Raw genomic sequence first — 23,157 nt, 5'->3', positions numbered from 1 at the left:
CTTTTTATAGACTAGTCTATAAAAAGTGTATGGCCATAAGTCCATAGACTGTCTATAGACTAGTCTAAAGAAATGTCTATAGACAGTCTATAGACTCCATAGACAAATGTCTATAGACTGTCTATGGACTTTCTATAAAAATTTTTGTAAGGGATGCACCTGAGGTAGGATCCTGCTGTCGATGTGCGCCAGGAAGTCGACGCTGAAGGCCCTGGCGTTGGGCGTGGTCGGGGCGGGCTCCTCGTTGACGACCGCGATGTGCAGGTCGAACGGCGTGTTGCCCACGATCGAGCAAAAGATGCTCACCTCGATCGACGGCAGTAGGAAGCTGTACAGCAGCAACGCCACGCTGCGCCGAAGCTTGACAACGTTCTTGTAGAAGATGGCGCCGATACGCGCCCGCGACCTGTTGAAGTCCTTGCGCTCGTAACCCCCGGACCTGCGCGCGCGGGTCACTGACGCCATGAACGAGAGCGAGGTGGGGCCTTCGTCGCCCGCACCGTACGCGTCGATCGCCGCGTTCCTCGCCTGGTCGGTTTCGGTAGAGGTGGCCAGAATGAGGAACACCTGCGGCGTCCAAGGAACAAGAGGCGGCTTATGGCCCTTTCGAGAGGACTAGTGAGAGCGCTGTCCGAGCGCCGTGATGGTCCTGTGAAACGATGACGAAGCATTTGACAAAGGAGTGTCATTATTACTCACAGAGTTTCCTGCAAGGAATTACTTTAGGGAACCCTGAGCAGAAGAATAAGGAGATCCGAGAGGCTTCGCTTATATAGGGTGTCCCAGCTATCATGCACCAAGGTTTAAAGATATGCATATGCAACGTAACTGGACTGAACCAAGGTAATACTGAGATTGGAGATACTGACATTTTATTTTTTTTTGCATTCCGCCTAGTTAAATTAGCCTTAATTAAGCAACTTCTCAAATAGTATAATCAGATAAAAAGTGTCAATGCGAAAATCGTAGAGTAACGTGAAAATCTCCCGGCACAGCTTTCTGTTGGTCGATAGGTGCTGCATAAAAGTGTTTTTCCGAGCGTGAAAGAAACCCGCGAATGCTCATAAGGTGCCTCGAGCGGCAATTTTGCCTGCATTGGGGATAAGGTGGAATGAGGTAGAGTTGTGAAGGACATGTGACAATGTATGACAATGTATGTATCATGGACATAACCAATTAATTAGAGAAGTCATTATGCTTTCGCATTCAAATCACGTAAAGATAGATGTGGGATTAGTGGAAAGTCGTACCTCTTTTCGGTAACCACTCATCTGTCTTCGCTCACTTCGGTACTCTTCGCTGCGTTCCCGTCATGAACTTGTCTGGCTGTACAGCATTTCACACACTTAACGCAACTGCAGATGCAAAAGCTTCGTATTTTCTCGTGTAACCATACAGAACCATGTATTCAACCTATTGAGTCGGCCAAATTCCGGGCTCATCTTCTATAAAACCCGCGTTTCCTTCCAGCAGCCTGCAGTTAGTGCTCATGCTTGTGGCGCACGTGCCTCAAGGCGATATGAGCCGCGCCCTGCGTGTTCGCGTTAAGTGTGTAGAAAGCTGTACAAAGGCCACGTAAACTTCGATGCACCTGGAATTTATTTCGCTTCTTTCGCAATTAGGGCAGATTGTTTGTACGCCCGCTTTTACGATTATCGAATAAACAGGCAAATGTCGCCGACACCCGCGGAGTTCTTGCAAAGCGGGAGACTTGCGCATGGGCGTATACCAGTGCAAAGGCTCTGTACAAATTTCACCGCACCTCCTCTAAGCTGTCGGTGTTGTGTCGTTGCATGAGCACGCCGGGGGGGTCTTCCGCCAGGATGACGCCGTGTCGGAGGAAGGCCACCATGGACGCCAGCCGGGCCTCGTCGATGTAGTGCGTCGTGATGATGATGGACATGCGCTCCTTCTCGGCCATCGTCACCATGTGCCCCCAGATGCTCATCCGCAGCACCGGGTCGATGCCCACGGTCGGCTCGTCCAGGATCAGCAGCGGCGGTTTGTGGAGCAGCGACACGGCCAGGGATACGCGCCGCTTCTGGCCGCCGCTCAGGTACGACACGAGCCGCTTGGGGTCCGGCAGCTCCAGGAAGGAGACGAGGGACTCCGTGCGTTCGTGGGTGGCCTCCGGCGACAGGTCGTAGATGCGCGCGAAGAAGTGCATCGTCTCCTCGATGGAGAAGGCGTCGAAGAGGGCCGCCTCCTGCGGCATGTAGCCCACGTTGGCGCCGGGTATCTTGGAGCCCGCGGTGCCCGGCTCGTAGCCGAACACCCGTATGTTTCCCTCCTGGAAGTGCTTGCGGCCCATGATGCATCGCAGCAGGGTGGTCTTGCCGCAGCCCGAAGAGCCGAGCAGAGCGTAGATGGCGCCTCGCTGCACGGTCATGTCGACGCCGCGGAATATGTCGACCCGGTCGGTGCCGCTGCCGTACCACAGTTCGAGGCCCCTGATTTGCACGGCCGGGGTCTTGCCCCCGGAGCGCTTGGCGGCGGCGGGTCGTACGGCATCGGTATCGACGGCGGCGGCGACGGGGGCTTCGCCGCCTTCGTGACCCTCAGTGGTTGCGTGAGTATCGCTTTGTATGACTGACGAAGCAGCATGCGCCGCCGATGACTCGCCACCCGGTGCCGTCGCGCCCTCCGTGTGTGCTTCATGGTCGGCTAGGGGTTGGTCACCCATAGGCAACGTGTGATCTTGTTGATTGGACGAAACAAGTGATTTTCACAGCCGCAGCAGCAGCATCGCCGCACCGCAACGCCTCGAGAAATGCAATCGGTGTCCGCAACCCTGAGACAGCTAGTGACGAGACGGGCAGGCGCAGGTCGAGACCGCAGTGCCGCGTCCGTGAGTCTCGTTCGAGCAGGACGTTCTTCTTAATTCGACGGCACGCTAGAATGAGCCACGCGCGGATGCACGAGCGCCCTCTTCTTCTTTGTCAAGTGAAGCCAACGCGCGCAGTATGCGTGCGAATTAGAAGTATCCCATTTGCGGCCCTGTGGGGATATTCACACTCTGCCACGTTCAGAGAAAAAGTGCACACATGAAGTTATTGCTAAAATTGTGGAGAGCTTACATATGTTACAGGAACTTGCAGTCGGAAAATTGCGTTTCTGTGAGTTCCCAGTCGTGCTGATGTCTTTGGAAATTAAGTATTTGAACAAATTTGCGAGACCTGCATGCAGGCATGGAGAAAATACTGTATAGGTTGGCGAGCGAAACGCTTTCGTCTCCCATTGAAAGCTGTCATCCGCTACAATGCCAGCACCATATTGTGATCTTGATTGGACGACGTCACCGGGTGGAAAAATATCGGCGGCGCATGCTGTTTCGTCAATGATCGCTGGGTACATGACAACAGATATTAGAAAACACTGCTTGAATTCATGCACAACACAATCCTTACAGCACACATATAATATACACGAAACATTAGGCCCTCATCGCAAAAAAAAAAAGAAGAAAAAAAGGAGACGCGCTTTTCACCGTCGTCGCTGGAGCATATCACGAGATCATCAGCCATATAGTTCGGTGAAGACGACTGAGCTTCTGTGCATTATGTCAATTTGCCGCAAAGTTAAGGAGCCCTGTTTCACTGCCTTTGCCTTGATGTTGTGCACACTAATCACTTTCTTTTTATTCATCGTGTAACTTCAGCGTCGTGCGCTGGCGCGGCAGGTGAAAAACCATGCCCTCTTTTTGTTAGATTGTACGTTTTGTGCCCAGTAGAGGTATATCTAATCTCCCAACAGTCTCCAGACGTCATACTATTACAAGAAACACGCTTGTCAGCTGATCAAAACTTTCATTGAAAGAGCTACAGGTCTTTTCGATTGGATAGACCTTCCCTAAGTGATCGATTTGCTTTCTTCATTTCGTAAAAGTTGTGTCATAAAGTAAAAATTTCACATCAAGCTTTATCTTCCGAGTGTGAAATCTTAACATTAAAAATAACTATTCCAGGTTGCTCTCTCTCACTCCCTCTCCCCCTACCCATGTGTAGGGTAGCAAACTGGACTCAGTCTGGTTAACCTCCCTGCCTTTCCGTCCTCCCTTCTTTCTCTCTTCTCTTTCTCTCTACTTTCCCGCTGGGGTACAACACATACGCTCACTTGATGTCGTAGTGATCTATTACAAAAAGAACATATAGTTTGCGGGTAACTTCAACCTACACCATGTGTCATGGCGTTTCCGCACTGACTCATCTGGAACACGTTTATGAGATTGGGCTAATGTTAACAATGTTACATATTCAAATACTAAATTTGCCATTTTTGTGCGTTCGCAGTCGCGATCTGTCCTAGATGTGACATTTCCTAGCGCAGACGTTTCCATGTCTTCTTGGGCTGTGGTCGATGACGCCACTAGTAGTGACCACCATCCGACTGTGATTAATATTAACAAGCCCCCAATTTCTTTAAATAATCATGCGCGGACATTTGTGGACTATTCAAAACGTAAAAGTACTTTACAGTCAACTTTGCCTTTTAGGACAGGTATCGAAACAGATATTAAAGTGACGAACCTTCGTGCAGTTTTGAAACGTACCATGAAACAATCAGTTTGTAGTATCTTCAACAAAAGGGGGTACTGAATGTCCATGGAGGAATAGTGATTGTGCATGAGATTATAGACGCCGGAAAGTTGCATGGAAGAAACTTTTTTTTAAACAGAGCCCTACTAAATGGAGTAACTATAAGTAGGCTGCTTCTATGTTTAAAAAAACAATTTCATTAACGAAAATAATTGCGATGAAAAACGCTGCAATTTTTCCTATCGAAAGTGGTAATAACAAAGCACCGTTCAGGTTTCTTCGCTCTCGCAAGGCTATTCCAGCGCACATAGATATTGACTCAGTTATTCTGTCACCAAAATAATTGTTTGAATCATTAAGTAAGATTGCTTTAGGTATAGAAAAGCATTTTACAGCTCAGCTGCAGGTAAACTTTGTAGAGGCTCTGTCCGGGGATGATTTTATAGAGATAACAATGGAAGAACTTGAGCGCGTTGTTCGGCTGCATGCTCCTTGGCACAGCTCCGGGTCCAGATGGCACTACAAGAAGCATGTTGAAGATATTTGACCTGTTCCCGCAAGACCACTCTGATATAGTTAACTACTCCCTCATGAACCGATGGATTCCTCCTGACTGAAAACTTGCAAAAATAATCCCCCTGATTAAAAAAATAGGGAGCGTGAATGCATATAGGTAATATAAGGCTAATCGCACTAACTTCGAATGTTATGAAATCAATACAAAGGTTATTGCACATTCGTATCACGATGTAGTTAACGGATAATACCTTATTTAGCCCCTGTCAGATTGGATTTAAACTCGGGTGCTCGACGTGGTGCGCGCATGTCGACTTAGAGGGACGCATCAAGCTCGGTAGGAGTTCCCCAGGGTTCTGTACGTTCTCATATTTTGTTTAACGTTTTACTAAGCTCAATTCCATTGTGCGACAACGCATAAGACTATGTCTATGCAGACGACACAGCATTCTTCGAGTCTGCGAGTGATATTCACTCATTGCAAAGAACACTGCAGTCGTACTTGAGAACGCTTGAAGATTGGTTTGCGGATATTCGAATGTTGCTTAATGTTAAGAAAAGTTAAGTTCCTTGATTTTTTTCCCTTCTTTTCTTTCAATGTACCGGGTAATATCTCTCTCTAGTGCTGTCAGGAAATAATTCCGCAAGTTGACTTTATCAAGTATCTATGCGTAATATATGATGCAACTGAGCTGGCAAAATCACACTGATCATGTTAAATTTAGGGCAGCACGCGCTGTTGGCATGATAAAAAATTTGGCCCACATTGCTCTGGGCTACGCAGGGACACTGATAATGACTTATCGTATGTATTTATACGTTGGGCCGACACTGTAATTTCGGTGCGTGCCATTATCTGGTTAACCAGCATACAAGATTAACCCCTCGTTCTCCTGAAGCGGGAGGCTCTTCATAATCGTCTTGGTTTACCAAAATTTGTCGCTAACAATGTTTCATATCAAGAAGCTCGAATGCGTACTCTTCCCTGGAGATTCCGCATTCTAAGATCAAAACGTATTTCAACGTTTACGATTCTTCATTGTGGCGATCACAATTTGCATTTTTAATGAAACGAGGGCATCTTTCGATGAGAGCACTGGTCCCGCTCACACAGACCTCCGGTTTTGTTTGTTCAAGCTGAGCTAGAGCCATGAAACGTTAATGCACACGAGGTCATTTGCCCTGACAAGACCTTGCCTTATATAAAGATTGAATTTGTTGATATATTTTCATCCAGTGCCAAACTTGTGCGCACTACATATTTAAATGGAATGTTACGAGATCTTTTAAAGCAATTGGGGGGAATAGTTAATGTGATCGCCACTGGCGCATGAACTGAATGACGAGAAAGCGAGTGCGGCTATTTTTTTCCCGAGCCACTAACCTGATAATATGCACTATGCCTTGCGGATTTTACACCCATATTTCTGGCTGAACTATCAGCAATTATTCTAGCTTTTCGAAAACTTCTTTTAATTTATTCAACAGTAGCTATAGTGACTGATTCACTCACTGTCAGTATGCACATCACTCACTTCACCTTCAGATACTACTCTAGGAAATACATTTAAATCATTAGTCCCTCCAAACTTCTGGTGCGGTTAGTATGGGTTCCAGACCACCATGGTATATCCTTAAATGAAATGACTGACACATTTGCGCGTGTATCTCTTGACGGACCAGTTATGTTCGTTATGCCTACCTCGGCTTACATCACTGCGGCTAGGTTTAGAAAATTTTGCAAAACTGAAAATGTCAATGGCGTAATTTAATCATTGGCTTTGTTCATTAAACAAGAAGTGGTGCTCCACAAGTAAATTAGAAAAAAAAGAAATTTCTATAAAAAAGTTATGCTGCCGCATCCCACCATTAAATGTTTACCTGTAAATGCGCGGTCTGGCATCGACCCCTCTGTCTTACCTGCCAGGAACCTGAGAACATTGACCATTTTTTACTAACATGCCATCGATTAAAAGTCACAGGAATAGATTAGAATTTTCAATCCGAAAATTCAGTATTTCTTTAAATACTCATAATATATCCTCTCCTTCAGGGCTTCCTCATTGGGCTTTAGCCAAAGGAACATCTGCTAAGCCGTTTGAGACTACCTCCGTGACACAAGAAGGCTACCATGTTAAGTCTCGAAATCAGTAATGGCATAGCTCATTAAATCGTTGATCGTGTGTTTCAAATTATTCTAATACCACCAAAAATACCAGTTTGTTGTTTATATATACTTAAGTTTATTCATATACTGGCCAAGTAAATCTATTTCCTGATTATAAGTTCTACCTCACCCTGACTTACTTTTTCGTTTGAGTTTTTATCTCTCTCCTTTCCCTTTAACCACCGGCTTCTTGGCCAATCCCTCGTAGTGGGTAATCATCGCAAGTAAACGCCACAAGCAAGCAAGCCGGCAGAGGGGGGGGGGGTACATGTAGGGCGCTGTCAACCACCCATTGTCACTCAGTAAGATACCCAGTTACTTGTCGGGCAGCTTCCATCAGCGTGAGAGGCACGAACATGTGCTAAAATATTAGGGATGCATTTATGTACTTATGCCATTTATTGTCCTTTTTTCCTTCTTTGTAGGGATCAGTGTTTAGGCGTGCGGAGGTGTCACTTTTGTTTGTTCTATTCACGATTATATTTGACGGAAATTTCTTTCCTTTAGAAGGAAATTTCAGTATCCGGAATTGTGCTGCTTGCAGTCCCGATATGCGAAATCTTTGCGAAATTCGTACTCTGCGGGATAGCCTCACCAATGCGTACTTTACTATGTCTGCCGCGTAAGACGATAATTGGTTCCAAGCACTTTCCCCCTTCCCCTTTCCGACCGCGGCTAATCTAAAGCTATCTGATGAAAAGAAAACGTTCGTCACGTCGCATTGCATATAAAATCGAGAACGTCCCAGTTTATCACGTTGCAGCAGGCGCTTTGAGTAGCTGTTTAAACCACCTTCTGGATCGGCTCATATTTCAGTTCTTTTCTTCGCAGCAAAGATCGCTACGTATACGGTCTGTGCAATAGCGTCCCGCGTCCGGGAATTGGCCCATGTCGTAATGAAATAGGTTGTAGCTTTTTATGACCGCAACACACACACGCACACAGCTAACAGCAAAATGATTCACATAACATCGATTCCTACAGTGTTTGGGATGCACATTTAAAAAAAAATTTTTATGAATATCGTAGTTGACTGGATTGATCCCTTTGTTGCTTTTCGCAAAATAAATCGCATAAATCCTCATGGGAACGATCATGGCAATGATGGGAACAACTACTGGGCTGGGCATGTTACGATGGAGGCAAAGGCAATTTTCAAATTTTATTTGCATGAACATTACCTATAAATCTGATCACTAAATGCCCAAACGTCGATACGAGCGTGTATTTATTGAAGCTATGAACATGGCTGTTACCTTCAAGCGTGTGAATACGCACATTTATATAGCACCGATACACGAGTTTGTACTTCCGCTTAGAGCGCTCCCGCGCAACGGTGCGGAGTATAGAGGGACCACAGCTACCAAGTTCAGGTTGTGGCTTCGCGTCCACGTGGCTTCCAGTGCTTATGAGCATGGCCTCTGATATCTAGCAATATTGGTTTCAGAGGCATTGTCAAGATGGCTAATGTTCAGTTCAATATCGAACAAATACTGATTTCACTGCTTCGCCGCAGCGTATACTGCTCTGAAAAGAAGTGCAGTCGTCCGCGCAACGGACGTCGCGGGATGACGAGGCGCAAACAGCGGGCGTCTCCGTTCACACGAACGAGGAGTTCGCGCCGCCGAAGAAGACGCCAGATACGGTAGGGCGAGCGTGATCGCGCAGCGTCGTTTTAATAGTGTCGTTAAAAGAGAGCGCGCGTATGTACAAGAGTGGGGGGTGCGTTGCGCGGCGAGGAGGAGGAGGCTAGCTTCGCAGGCGGAAGGCGACCGCGGCGAAGACGAGGAAGACGGCGCACCAGGCGCCCGAGACGACGAAGCCGAGCCAGACCTCGGTGTGAGTGATGCCCCAGCCGCGAGACAGGATGCAGCGCAGCGACTCGGTGGGGATGGTCTGCGGCAGGCCGTAGCTCAGGTAGCGCATGTAGTACGGCATCGCCTGCGTCGGCCACACCACGCCTGCGATGCGGAACGGGGGTTACTCACGTGGTTGAACAGAACGGGTCGAGTCTCAACCGAGTCAGCACACAAAGCGCGATGCATAAAGACATCGCATAAAGGCATCGATCCGACGTTAGACCAGTCGGACGAACAGGCCTGTCCGACAGCTTTCCAACACTCGGAACAGCCATGTCATCGCAATTATATGGACACTCGAGGCGAATTTTCGCAGTCGTCGTTGCCGTGAGGCTGCGCATATACTGTATGCTTATCCGTACCGTATATGCAGGTTATGTTGCTACACTGTCCAATCGCTAAAGTTGCTCTTACCCGCTCTTACGTTCTAGACTAAATTATTCCTCAGAATTTTCGAGAACGACAGCCCGCAAACAAATGTCATGAAACGTAACATTCGCAGCGCCTACCATTTATTGTAAACATTCCCAGACCATTAAACATTAAAAGTACAAAACAATGTAAGTGCTCAATCCAGGAAATTTTACTGGCGTGCTTCGTTACAGGTGGCGGTGCCTGTGCGATGTCATTACAAGCCCTACAACGGCGTGTTAAAAAGCTTTTATAAGGGTGCGAGAAATTTTAGCGCACCAACGTATGTCACGTCCACGTTATTCATGGCCACGTACAGTTAGAACACCATCTGAGAAGTTGAAGCACAACGCTACACCTCGCTATCGCAGTCAGTGCTTTGGGGCGAAACTGCAAACTTTTGTTATGTGCCGTCCGACGAATCGGACGGTTTTCGACGCACACTGCAGGAGGCATGTTACCAAGCAACCTCAGCTACTGCATGAGTTAAGTCGAATTTTGTCGCCGCTATATCTTGAAACAGATTGGAAACAGTTTGGATGCGGTTGATGTACCTAGTGGCACATCGGTTCGCACGTGAAGTATTACCGTCTGGCTTCTGCTCTGCTCTGGAATACCGAGGGCCGACAGGAAAAGAGCGCGGTTGGTTCGATGCACTGAATAGTCCACATAGCGGTACGAAATGTTTAGCTAGCCTAAGCAGAATGGTCCAGATGCGTCGAATGGCCTTTACGAGGAGACGAAATAGAATGCTGGGCTAAGCTATAACCCGGTATTTTAATCTGGCGGAGTAGCTATACATCTCGGCAGCTCATTTTCATTTATTTATTTATTCAACCTTTGGAGCGAAATTCAACCTTTGGAGCGAAATTCAACCTTTGGAGCGAAATTCAACCTTTGCGCAGGATTTTGTTGCGAACATGTAGCTTGTCCACATGACACACTGCGCAGGACCCGTTTATAGGCTATGAAGTGCTCACTGACTTCCCTGTATACGTTTCACGCGCTACACGTGTACAGACGAGACCGCGAGCTGATCGTCAACATCGAAAGGGGACAAGAAGTAAGACTGACCGCTGAGCAGCAGGTTCGGGTAGAAAGAGCCGAGGGCGAGCATGATGGCCGAGTTCTCCTCAACACACATGGAGGAGATGACGAGGCCGTAGATCATGCCACAGCAGCCCTGCAGCAGTGTCAGGAGCACGACCCACACGAAGGGGCCCCGCGACGGTATCTCGAACACGATGAAGGTGAAGACCAGCAGGCCGGCCACTTGCACGAACATCACCAGGAACTGGCAGATCACGTGCGACAGGATCACCTCGAACGGCCGTACGCCTGCATACGCCGAGCGCGAAGCCAGCGTCAGTGCAACGATGATAGTGATTCGTTTCGCGCTAGCTGCTAGTGAAGATTGGATTCTGGAGTTTTACGTGCCAAAACTACGATGAGGCACTACGTAGCGGAGGACTGTGGGTGCACGGTAAAGAGGCTGATGTGGTCGAAATTAATCATGTGCACAGCAGTTCTTGCATTTCGCCTCCATCGAAATGCGGCCGCCTCTAGTGAAGGCATTTCAGGATGTCTCTGAGCCTTAAAACAAGTAAAGATGACCCTGTAAGCACGACAGTGAACGAGACAGTCTGGCGCACTGAATATATTTCGGGAAGCCCGAGGCTGATCAATTTAAACGTTCTGCCATAACAATTGCCACACGCGTTATGCCACAGACTTGGAAAGTTAATGCATGGTGACATGCTGCGTGTGGAAAATTGCCTTGAAGTACCAATCATGTTTCAGTCCTTTGATTTCTTATGTCTGCTTGTGGCTTTTAAGACACTGACGTCACAAGTGTCTTATCACAGCTTTTGACAAAGTTACAACGTATTAAAATTTTTATAGGGGCCCTATTTGCACACACATCACGACATAGACGAAAAAAAAAGGAAGACTCGAGGAGAGAAGTGTACTCACCGGCCACCCAGCTTCTCTCAAGGAGGCCTTCCTTTTGCTCGGATACTATGGAAATGGCTGTGAGGCCTACGGCCATGATGTAAGTGATGCTGATGATGATTCCAGGAGCCATGAATTCTGTGAAGCTAGGCTTGTCCACGCCGTAGATGGGGGCTTTGATCTGCAAGCAACAGCGATGAATTGTAGTCTGCAGTGCTTAGGTTTAAGAAATAGACATCCGGCTATACCTAAGCCTGATGAAAATCGTTCCATCGTGTAGAAATTCAGAGAAGAAAAAGAATTATGCTGATTCCACGGACGGTGGGAATTGATATGCGAATAACTTTGAACGTAGATGGCTATCCAGAATTCTTTGGTGTTTCGCAAAACGTTAAGAGGCGTCATTATAATGTCACGCATGCAGGCATGCCATGCCATATCATGAATTATATCCAGGTAAAGAAACGACCACGACGGCGTAACGTCCAAGCTAATAAGGAACTTGGGTTACTGGATCTGCCTGAATTATGCAAAGAATGCTTTGCATTAAAACGGCCTGGAAGATACGCATGGAGGAAGAATATTGACACACCTCAGAACTATTTATGTGATGCATCGTCCACGTGATTTGTGTTTATTCACACTAAGCAACTATAGAGCCAGAGGTCGCAATCCTTTGGTCCTAACTGGCCTTTACTTAAATTAGATGTGGGGTTCCAACTCCTGAAACTACACAGAGGGTTACAAAGGACGCCGTTGTGGACGGCCCCGGGTTATTTGTCTTTTTTTCACCAACTGGGGTTCGTTAATCTGCATAGAAAGCATGGTACAGGAGCGTTCCTGCGCTCCACCTCATCGCAATTTGGGCGCAGCGGCAGGGAATCGAACACGCGACGTCGTTCATAGTAGCGCAACGCCATAAAGAGCGAGCTACAATGGCGGATGCCTTAGTTTTGTATTTTTGTCACCATTTTATGCGTATATTCCTGTCTGAAATGTAAGGAAAAGTGCATTTACGTGTAGAGAAAGCATAAAAGTGAGCGACTGAAATTCAAGTCGCCCTATTCTTCCGAGCAGGATGCGATATGAGGGCACTGTTCAAGAACATAAGCAACTGTAGAAAGAAAGCAGGAATGAACGCGCCGTAGGAATGAGTTCTTAGAAGACACGCCTTCCATAGAAGTGTCCTTGTTCGGAGTAGTCGGATAAAATTGTGTGGAGTATTCAACTCGCAGGCTTTGTAAGAGTGGTCTTCAACAAACTGCTGCCACATGCTTTCGTACTGTCACACAGAGCATAAATGGACACCAACAGGGAAGAGTTGTGCTTAGGCTAGCGTCGTAAGACCAGTGTTTTTGAAAACCGCGAGCTACAAACATTTGCTAGAGAGATTTTAAAGCGTTACAAAATGGGAACTCGGTAATACACCTGGTTATTTTTTTTTTCTTGTAGCCTGAATAGCACAAGGACGTAGAACAGGGACACACCGGTGCTACACGCAGCGCCTGTGTGTGCCCCTATTATTCTACGTCCTTGTGCTATTTGCGCTGCAAGAAAAATCTGCAAAATGTTACCCCAACAAGCCCCAAATATCTACACTGATGTAATGCACCTGGTTTTAAGTCTAACGGCATTTGAGCATAATAAAGTTTAGCGGGAATTCTTGTGGCCGTAAACAGTTAAAGGGTGTTCTCAAGCACTTAAGAGTGAATGCAGCACGTCTTAACGATCACTAAGTTTTCTTACCAATAATTTTTATAAACGAGATTGAAGAGAACATATCCGCGTTTCCATTAGTGATGAAATGTGAAATATAGGAAATGCAGGAAGCGCATGGGTGCGCCGGTTTGTGGCTAGGGTCAGTTGAGCACGAAAAACATCTCTAGAAATATGTTGTAATGTCAACTCGAACACCCACCGTATTAGCGTTTTGACATTGGCGAATTATTTATCCTAGTTTTCGGTTTCATTTACAGATCTTGATGGTTACGTGTTAGAAATGTTTGCGCGAGAACTTTGTGTGGATGCAAGATTTTCTCCGGGTAGTGCGACTATAGTGCACGTAGCGCGTATTGGAGAAGGTGTATATAGCATCTTGTACGATAGCATTTTCATCTGCCATCTACCTTTCCTTTCCCTTCTCTCCATCTACTGGCCCACCTCTCCTCCTTTAGCTTCATTAAAACGACCTCCTGTACCATGCATACAAAGTACGCAAAGCCATCTTTCGTTCTGTACAGACGTTACGCAAAACTCTACCGGAGGGTTTCCTCGCTTATCTCTTGACAGAACTCTCACTGCCTATATTGAAGGAGCCAATAAAGCTGGTGGAGGTCGGTGCTCAAGGCAGCACTGTAGCGGACAGAAGAGGGCAGCACCAGCTTGCCTCTGTCAAACTCAATGTCTTGTGCAGAAGTGTCCGGTTGGTCATCTTTTCCGGTGTTGGACGAGATATTCGACGTATACGAAAACGACCACCACTGGAATTTCGCCCAGTGTTCATAGGTGTACATTTTAACTTAACACCGAAGACTGTGCGGTTCCATAAATACATGCTGAGCTAGAGCATGGCGGACGCAGAAGAAAAACAGTGGCTGGGGTTCAACGTGGCTTGAACCTAGTTATACGAGCGAAAGCGCTGTTAGGCATGGTTAGACACGGTTCTTCAGTGCTTCCCGGCGAGCTATATCGGCAGGATGCTCAGACTAAGCCCGGCGCCTGCGGCGAAGAGTTGGCGCGCTCGCACCGGCGCGTGCTTCATTCATGGCGAGACTGAACGACCAAGCGCAGCCGAAGCAACTGTGAAACCTTCGTCTAGTCCCATGGTACACAGCGGCGATGCTTGAGCGAGTGCAGCTGCGGCGCTTCTCCGCAGCAGATCAGGTGACGTGAAGTCATACCTTCACACATGCGCGCCGGCGACGGAAGGTCAAACGCGCGCCGAGATTGACCTAGGGTGTCGTACCTCGAGTATAGTAAAGCTTTCTACTCTAAAAATTGGAGTACGCTTAAACTTCGCCTTTAAGAGTGGAACGCGATGGTATTCAAAGATCCCTAGCTGCTTCTCCCGCTTCCCAGGTACTGCAGTTTTATGTAACCGCAGTGTTTACCGGGAAACGCTGGCGGCGAACGCTATGCATGAAGACGAGCATTCTGGTAAAAACGCGGCCCCTTGCGTGGACTGATCCCGAAGGTAGTGCCACAGCCGTGCCAAAAAAATTGCATCACTTTCAGGTTTCTGTTTAGCACTCTTAGTATTTAAGTCTGAGAAGATTTAACATAAAGGGCACGCGCTGTCGGTGTTTTTTGTTTTATGACATTTGTTTGTGGGCTGTCATTCTCGAAATTCCGAGGAATAACAGTCAAGAATGCAAGACAAGGTATGCACAACTTTAGTGATAGTATGGTGTGGCAATATAACTCGAATATTCCACATGTGATAACAAGGCGTGGCACGTGCATATATTTAAATATACACGGCAGTTCTCGCTCGCTAACGTACAACTGCGCCGGCGCCAGCGCCGATACCGGGCTTTCCGCGACACGGGGCCTTTGACGCTATCGCGTTAAAATAAATGTGTGCACGAATACCAGAAGCCTTACCACGACTGGTAGTTGGGCGAGGGCAGGGTTCTTGTTCATCCTGATTAGAATGTCTGCCGAGAACGAGCTGAACGCCTCGAAGATGGTCTTCTGCAGTGTGTACCCGATCTGTTGGTCTGTTGAGAGAAAAAGGCACAGTACGCTTATGCACTTGGCTTCACGGGGCGAAGGGGCACTCATCGACGCGCGGTTCGAGCTGTCGCCACATCTCATGACTTCAAAGCACACAGCGGCATGTAGTATATAACATATAAGATAAAAGATGCGGTTTAACTTTCCAAAGCAGCTATTTTGCTCCGAGTGGGGCGCTCCCGTTTAATTTCTATCACATATAGGGTTCTTTGATGTGCATCCAAATCCGCGGTTCACGAGCGTCCTTGCATTCCGCCCCCATTGAGATGCAATCGCCGAAGCCGGAAATCGAACCCACAACCTCGCCCTTAGCTGCAGAATGAGTCACTGTTATATAAGGAAAAGTCTTTAGCGCGTAATATCGATTTCGATTACAACGACAATTGTGGCTCAGCGTATTAACAAGCAGAGACTTACACGCGTTTTCTTATTTTATTAGAAAGCTTGCATTGCGGCGCAAACGCATATATCACGCGTACATATTGTCGCCGATTCTCTGTCGTCATGTGACGCGGAAGCGCCGTCACTACAACGCGACAATATGTTCACAGAGTGTGTTCTCTTCAGTGAAGTCCCGCAGGGGCCTATATAGTGAGGACTACAGTGGGGACCATACATTCACAGATGGTTAGCACTTGAACTCTCGTTCTATGCATTAATTTCGCCGACATTAACCCTTATGAGCCTCCGGGATAGCACGTCACACACACGAGCACAAAAGCCAAAAGTTATACTTCAGCTCGGTAACTCCGTACAGTGCAACGAAAGCTACGGGTCGCGCGTCAGCCAATCAGAACTAAGAACCAGAAGAAGCGCTCTTCCATTGCCCGTCGCTGAGCGTCCTCTGGACGACGCCGACTGAATGGTAGCTTTATACGAAGGGGATTAGTAGCGCACTATGGGCGAGCGGTTATGTAAAGCCGGCTGGCCCGACTGGCTGACAAGACCCCAGCTTTCACTGCACTAGCCGCGCTTACACGAATGCGACAGCATCACAGTAATTACTTTGCGACAACTTTTGCATGTGTTGCATTCTTATACGTCGATTTTTGTACCACCACCGGGTGAAGGAGAGCACACGGCGGCAGCCGTCTCTCTAGCTCAATGCGGCGCGCCAGCGTCTACATGCAGCGCGTGAGACGACCTACACCGTCTCTAACTACCCTCTCCTGTCGCATCAATGCGTTTCACCTCGCATTGCCGTCGTCTATACGAATGCGATGGTTAGAAATTTAAGGTGTATAAATAATTCGCGAGAATTTCGAATACGCTTGTCATTGAATATTAGATATTCGATAACATTCATCATGAACGTTAAATATCCGAAACATTGATCTGCGTTTGCGCTGTTCCGAAGAACATAGAATGTACAGATTATAGACCAAGCGAGCGCAATTACCGCCATACGATGAATTTGCAATGAGAAATGAGCTTCATAAACGTTAATACAATAATCGACAAGGTGTCTGAAGCCAGAAGGAACCAAGTGCCGCTAATGTATTATAGCATAAGATGTAGCACTTGTGGAAACACACACACGCACGTTTTTCTGCTCGTGGATTACAAACAAGGCCAACAGCAACATATGTATTCCTGTCCGAAAAATGTAACCCTTTCCATAGAAGAATTTTAATTCTAGCGAACATTTCTTCTTGTGCGTGCGTGCCGTGTGTGTAAAGTGATGAATTGAGCCTATAATGCTCTCGCTGTGTTAAATTTGGTACGGCTTGATTATTTCATAGGGTCATTACACCGCAAATTGTTATTTACTCATATTAGCGAGCTTTAGCGTGTCCGGTAATCAGGTATATGCAGGCAGATCAGACAGCATGAGCGGGGGCGTAAACGTGAGCAAAAACGTTTCCGCGAAAAAGTTTTCTGCTGTCACTGCAGTGTATGCAGTGCCTTGTATTGGAGACTTCTTTCTTTTTAGAATGTCATTGCATCAGGCACCACAACTGTGTAAATAATATTCCGCTCCTGCCTGGGCCCCATGATGGTGTGCAGCATTCCGTAAATAATCAGAAGTGCAGAAGAATGCACCATTCCCATTGTAGCTGAACAGAAAGACGCACTGGTGGCGCGCACACACACCCTAGCGACAAATTATCCTCTTGAGCACTAAGCCGCCAAACTGTTGCACAATGCGTGGCTTCCGAGATGCGAGACGGTGGGCGCACTCACTGGTCATGTCCAGGTAGACGTTGATGCTGCTGTCCTCGATGGTGCGGTTGTCGGCGTTCACTCCCAGGAAGAAGCGGTAGTGCAACGCCGCCGAGAAGTTGGCCCCGATGGCGATGACGCCCCACGAACTTCCCTTCCGCACCGAGTCCAGCGCCGAGTCGAGGTCCGGGTACGGAATCTGCGTCGATGAAGGAGAAGCATTGTGTCCGTACGGCGAAATACCGGCAACAACGGGCAGAGAAAGTCGCTTGTAGTGGCCTTCTAACTGTGTCGCCATATGAAATTATTTTGCTATCTATCTTATTCCCTAGTAAAAAGGCGTAGACCACTTGCTAGTGGCTGCGAACACTCGTGTGTTATTTTCATTTTAACCGAGCAATGTGGGAAAATGCTGTTTTTAGAAGTTTCATTTCGCCGACTTGGCTTGTCACTATACTTCGCCAGCCATCCTCTCCCTCGGGAGGTCTTTGCTGGAATGAAGCCGCAGGAACGCTTTCATCGAAGTTTAAGACATCACTGGGGACACAAAACGATTGCCTTAATAAATTTCCAAATTATCTTCATTTTAAATTTGTTTAAAAAGTAACAACTTTCTTCTAATTTTGGCGCCTCTTCTCTCTTAACCACACTAATAGATACATTTTATTTTGGTTATATTCGTATTAAAAAAATTGGCAGTGGCTTAGCTCGGCCATGGCATGATATACGTAGTGAAAGCTAAGGTATAGAACATGGTTAGCCTTGGTTAATCTTGATTGCAAGTCCAGGTTAGCCTGGTTGTCTAGCTATGTTGCGGCGTTTAGCCAGTCGTTCGGCGCGCTGTTCGTCTGTTTCCCGGGCGATTCGTTTCCGCTTCATCTCGTTCCGATGTCGATTCCAGGCCTCCTCCTGCTTATCAGAATTGTCGCCGTCCATACTGCCGCCTCAACTGTGGTTGCGGCGCACGCGAGCTCTCCTTTTCAATCCTCCGACATGTTATCAGGCATGCGACGCAGCTGGCGAAGCGAGCGGAGGCGAACGCAACGACGAGGAACGCGGTGTGACGTCATGTGCCTCCTCGGAGCACGGAAACTGAGAAATCGCAAGTTCGCGGCCAGTAGAGCTTTCGCTTTAAAAGGCTGCTAACATTTACAGGAATGATTTTAGACAGACCATGGATTGTCTATCGACTATCGAGCATTCGCCGTGCCCGCATTCGCTGTTATCTGCACTTGTTGGCCCATCCGCATTCTCTCCGGCGCCGCACTTTAGCTCGTTCACATTCAAGTGGGATCGCTGCGTTTTGCCTGCACCAAAACTGACCGCAATGACGTAAAGCCTTCGTGGCATCATGTCTTGCAGTCTGGCAAGGGAGGCGTCGTTACCTGACTTAGCGTAGTGTTGTCTATCCGCTGAAGGAAGGCCACCGACAGGAGCGGATGTGTCTCCTGGTTGACGACGGCCACTTGCAGCTCGAACGGGTCAGACCCGATGCATAAGCAGAACAGCACCACTTGTATAGACGGCACAAGGAATGTGAACAGCAGCACCCTGAAACAATGCAAGAAAACAGCTTGCTCAGTTCTTTTTCTGTGCTGTCAGAAGGCGCATCTAGATGAAAGAGTATAATGCGACTAGTTTTTGTACAAGCATTAAAACATAACATTGCGTGGCCGCATTATAGCGATACTGGCTCGTAAGGTTCACGCGAAAGAGGAAGCTGAACAGCACTGGGGACAAACTTGGTGGTGCGATGCGCTCAGCGGGGTTAGCTTTTTCCAAGTTCTGTAACGTGGCGGCACGGTAAAGCTGTGGGCGCACCAAACAATTAATTTACACCCTACATTCCTACCTTGAGCGCATAGCGCTCTGGAAAATGCGTCTGGTCACTATTTTGTTTACAGGGAAGCTGCTAGAACCTCACTGGGTTTCTTTTGACGTCCGCACCTTCGCCGAGCTGGGGTTGGCTAGGGTGCCTCGATGTTCTCCTCGCCCGCCGCTCCGTACAGAGTGGAGACAACCGCGGCGTATACTACGGCGTTGACCACGCGAATCGCGGAAGCCGTAGTAGACGCCTTCGGCGGACGCGGTATAGGGACGCGTTGCCGGCATTCGTGTGAGGTTTGACTACTTTACTGGCCTTCCGCCAGCTCCGCTGGTCTCTGGTGTTTGCAATAGCAGATCCACGCATAATGTTTTTCTTCGGTTTACTTTTTCTTTCTATCTATACTAATGCGTAAATTGGTTTCTCTGGCAGTTGACACCCTTTGCAGTGCATCCAAGCGAGAGAACTTTAATTTCATCAACCGAATGAATTTTTTTTCAATGATTATCACACAATGCTCCTTCATATACCAACATTCTTGTTCGTATTTAGAATCTGTAAAGACGGAGGAATTATCTAGCTGGTCGGTTCATTGGCTGGAAGGTCTTGATCCCTCAAAGCTACGCCTGAGGAGTGGGGACATTGTAGGAGAGGGATTCGAGTTCATTTCGATAACCTGCTTGGCCGGGTTTGATGATTAATTGGAATGATGACTACAACACGAGGAAAATGACGGACAAGTGGAGAGTAAGAAATCTGGATTCGAATTGATTTTGCTGACATGGCGCAGTGAATGTATCTACTAGTGTGAAGAAGTAAAGGAAAAAAAAAACTAAATATGGTTTGAGATGTGAATTCAAACGTGCGTACGTGTTTGATAACAAAAGTCACTCAAATGATTTAGGGCTGCTTTATTTCCTTGCTTTTTGTGTGAGCTTTTCTTTAGTCTTCGCTTGATTACAAAACTTGACCCGCTCCTGCTTTAGGCGAGGTGCTGAACCAATTGGTCAATCGTCCACTATCAGAACGGAAACCTTTAGATCAGTGCTCCCAAATAACATCTGCGCTGAAGGCTTACTTACGTTACTAAGGTTCCCGCGGTCTACGGGGCTTCACAACAAACTAAGCTCGCCACCTCCTACCGCTCCATAGTGTACGCGGTTTGTTTGTGCTCGTCTCTCTCTCTCTCCCCCTTCCACTCTTTCACTTATCTTCCTTAACCCTTCCGCCCGTGCAGGGTAGCCAACCAGAACTACTTCTGGTTAACCTCCCTGCCTTTATATGCATCATTTCTCCCTCCCTCCCTCCCTCCCTTTTGGCACTCAGGGTGGAACAAAAGCAAATTCAGTGCTTCATGAGAATAAAATCAGTTGGAAGTCCACGCTCTTTCACTCTTTGCTTGTTTCGTATTTTCCTAAACCACTCCTGCGTTGCGGACGTCAACTTTTTTCTTTTTTTTTTTAGCGAGCATGTAAGAGCGCACCTGCACGACCCCATCAGAGAATGCAGACGCGGCGGCCCACCTTTGTGAATCGAGCCCGCAACCTCTCGTTCAGCGGTGGAATGGTCGAGCTGGCAATCAGCAGTGGCAATTGCTGACGGGAACTTTGGCAGCAAGTCACAGTATTCAAACTGCGGCCTGGCCGTTACACAGCCAGCAGTTTTGCAGTAGATAGAACTAAGCCTCTCCAGTTGTACCCCGGCGATGAACAAGAATCAGTTACACGGGAAGGCACTCGCCTCTCGTGGTGTGTTCGTTCTCGCAGTAGTTGGTAGCAACAGCGTTTTCTAGTAACTGAGTGTTGTCATGGGTAAGCAACACATCGGCGCCGACAGTGAAAGCGTTAATACAGCCATTCCCTTCAATGTTACTCTGGCACGCATATTAAGTGAGCGTTGCACATCTGCCTGTAGTAATGATATATTCGAGGCTCTTGTATTTAACTTGCAAGGTACAGCAGGCAGCCGTGAATGTAGCTAATAGTGGTGAGAGGTGAGACTTTCACTGTGCGCTCACTGGTTGCCTCGAAACATTGCATTTACTTCATCTTGCAAGTTTTATGCGAGCTGACGCTTTAGTTTTGTTTCGTGCAATGTTTTGTAACTGTAGCCACAGACAGTCCAGTTAATAACCCAAGCAGTCCCTCGTTTGCAACGGGAAGTTATGGAATGAAATGTCGCCAGACAACAGTGTGCTCCAAAGTGAAAGTCTGGTCCGATTTGCGAGCCTGTGCATTCGTATGCATGAGCTTCATTCCACGTGGTAAACGAATTGCTGCACTTAAAAATTCACGCACGCAAAAGAACGGCGTTGCACATGCTGCGCTGACCGATATAAAACATTTCGTTTCCCAACCGCGGTGCAGCTGTGCTCGCCCATTCAACAAACTAAGCGACGAGTCTCTCAGCATTTCGTGACAGAGGAATCCGTGAATTGTCTTGCGACTTGGCCGAAGGTCGGGCATTGTCTTCATGTCGAAACAGAACCCCAAAGAAAAGCTATTTCATTAATAATTTGACTAAACGTACAAAATAGACCTGCTTGACTTGATTGTCCTCCCGGCTGTGCTTACGGCTATACTTCTCAGTGTACGACTTCGCTGGCGTACAACCTCTAAATTAAAATTAAATTATAGGGTTTTACGTGCCAAAACCACTTTCTGATTATGAGGCACGCCGTAGTGGAGGACTCCGGAAATTTCGACCATCCGGGATTCTTCAACGTGCACCTAAATCTAACTACACGGGTGTTTTTGCATTTCGCCCCCATCGAAATGCGGCCACCGTGGCTGGGGGCGCACAACGTCTGCTGTTATCATTAAACTTTCTCTTTACTAAAGTACCAGCCTGGCACGACCTGTCACCGCACGCAACATGGTCCCGCAAGTACGGAAACGTGCTTATCGCGAAAGTACTCTCGACCAAAGCCGTGCTAATTGTGAACCGAGTGCTGAAGCCCACTACGACGAAAAGGACTGAGTTGTATCTCGAAAGCAACATTTTTCAAACCGTAAGGTTGAAAAAAACCGGCGCTGATAAGATGCTCTCCCCAGATACTTCGATGGAAGGCAAGGACCAGCAGTCACGAACTAAACGTCGGTTGTCAATCCTTGTGCAACAGTAAGAGAGGTAGCATAACTTAAATGTGCAGAAAAAAAAAAACTATCGCAGTGTTTAACATCTTTTTGAAAGATACTCAGGTGTTGCTTGCTGCAGACAGACTTAGCCTTGCAAAATCAGCTGGCAATTGCTCCGCCTGAACGCCACCTGTCAAACGCGATACGGCCCGAAACACTTCGCAGTCCAGCTAACACCAGGCATCGAAAACATTTAGGGCTGGTACTAAAAAAAAAAAAAATCTGCCCTTCCACTCTAAAGGGAGAGCAACGAAGTTGTGGTGCGTTTTACCTCAGTCGACACATATGAGTATAAAGGTATTATCATCATGGTCATTATTATTATTGCTATTATTAATATTATTGAAGGACACAGACAATGAATACATCTTTTGACTGTGGAGTGATTTAACCTTATGCAGTGACGCATGCAAGTACCACCGCATGGTGGACGGGAATTCCACTATATTTACAGCTTTACTGTGGATTACGTAATTAAGAAAAGTAGATGAAACTCGTCGTGATCGTAGAGTCGTTTTAGCGGCTAATTATCATATAATTTGTTTCGGGATAGTTTCGATAAACTGGAGTTACAGCCGCCTTCTGTAACGACACTCTCTCAGTAGACGGTCATGCATTGACAGTAGACTGGAATTCTGTAAAGTTTAGAACTTCACTGTGAATTAATTATGACAAGTAAATGAAACTGTAATGATGGAATCTTCTTAGCGGTTAATTTCAGTATATTTTTTTTTTCAACATACCTACATTATATTGAGAGCTACGGAGCATTCGCGAGAAACTATAGCATTCGTGACACGACGCTATAGACGGACGGACATCGACCACCACCGGAGGGTAGCTATGTACAGCTTCG

The 23,157-nt window shown here is 47.2% G+C and overlaps 2 protein-coding genes across 3 annotated transcripts in view; both read right to left on the bottom strand.

Annotated features, from left to right (window-relative positions):
- Positions 1 to 2,888, bottom strand: part of LOC126527463 (ABC transporter ced-7-like) — a 46,411-nt gene extending 43,523 nt beyond the window's left edge. Inside the window, exons 1-2 of the mRNA XM_072284352.1 lie at positions 1,757 to 2,888; positions 160 to 567 (exon numbers count right to left, since the gene is read on the bottom strand). Of these exons, the coding sequence (XP_072140453.1) occupies positions 160 to 567; positions 1,757 to 2,683 (1,335 nt within the window). The 5' untranslated portion in view covers positions 2,684 to 2,888. The remainder of the gene's footprint in view (positions 1 to 159; positions 568 to 1,756) is intronic.
- Positions 2,889 to 8,861: 5,973 nt separating this feature from the next.
- The window catches only part of snu (ABC-type transporter snustorr), a 54,843-nt gene continuing 40,547 nt past the window's right edge, over positions 8,862 to 23,157 (bottom strand). For both annotated transcript variants that reach the window (XM_055068526.2, XM_050174748.2), the window contains exons 4-9: positions 18,725 to 18,890; positions 17,361 to 17,538; positions 15,045 to 15,160; positions 11,463 to 11,622; positions 10,563 to 10,826; positions 8,862 to 9,179 (exon numbers count right to left, since the gene is read on the bottom strand). In XM_055068526.2, the coding sequence (XP_054924501.1) occupies positions 8,968 to 9,179; positions 10,563 to 10,826; positions 11,463 to 11,622; positions 15,045 to 15,160; positions 17,361 to 17,538; positions 18,725 to 18,890 (1,096 nt within the window). In that variant the 3' untranslated portion in view covers positions 8,862 to 8,967. The remainder of the gene's footprint in view (positions 9,180 to 10,562; positions 10,827 to 11,462; positions 11,623 to 15,044; positions 15,161 to 17,360; positions 17,539 to 18,724; positions 18,891 to 23,157) is intronic.

This window comes from Dermacentor andersoni, chromosome 9, assembly GCF_023375885.2.
Source record: "Dermacentor andersoni chromosome 9, qqDerAnde1_hic_scaffold, whole genome shotgun sequence".
NCBI classification, from domain to species: Eukaryota; Metazoa; Arthropoda; class Arachnida; order Ixodida; family Ixodidae; genus Dermacentor; species Dermacentor andersoni.
This window is presented reverse-complemented; position numbering and strand designations above follow the sequence as displayed.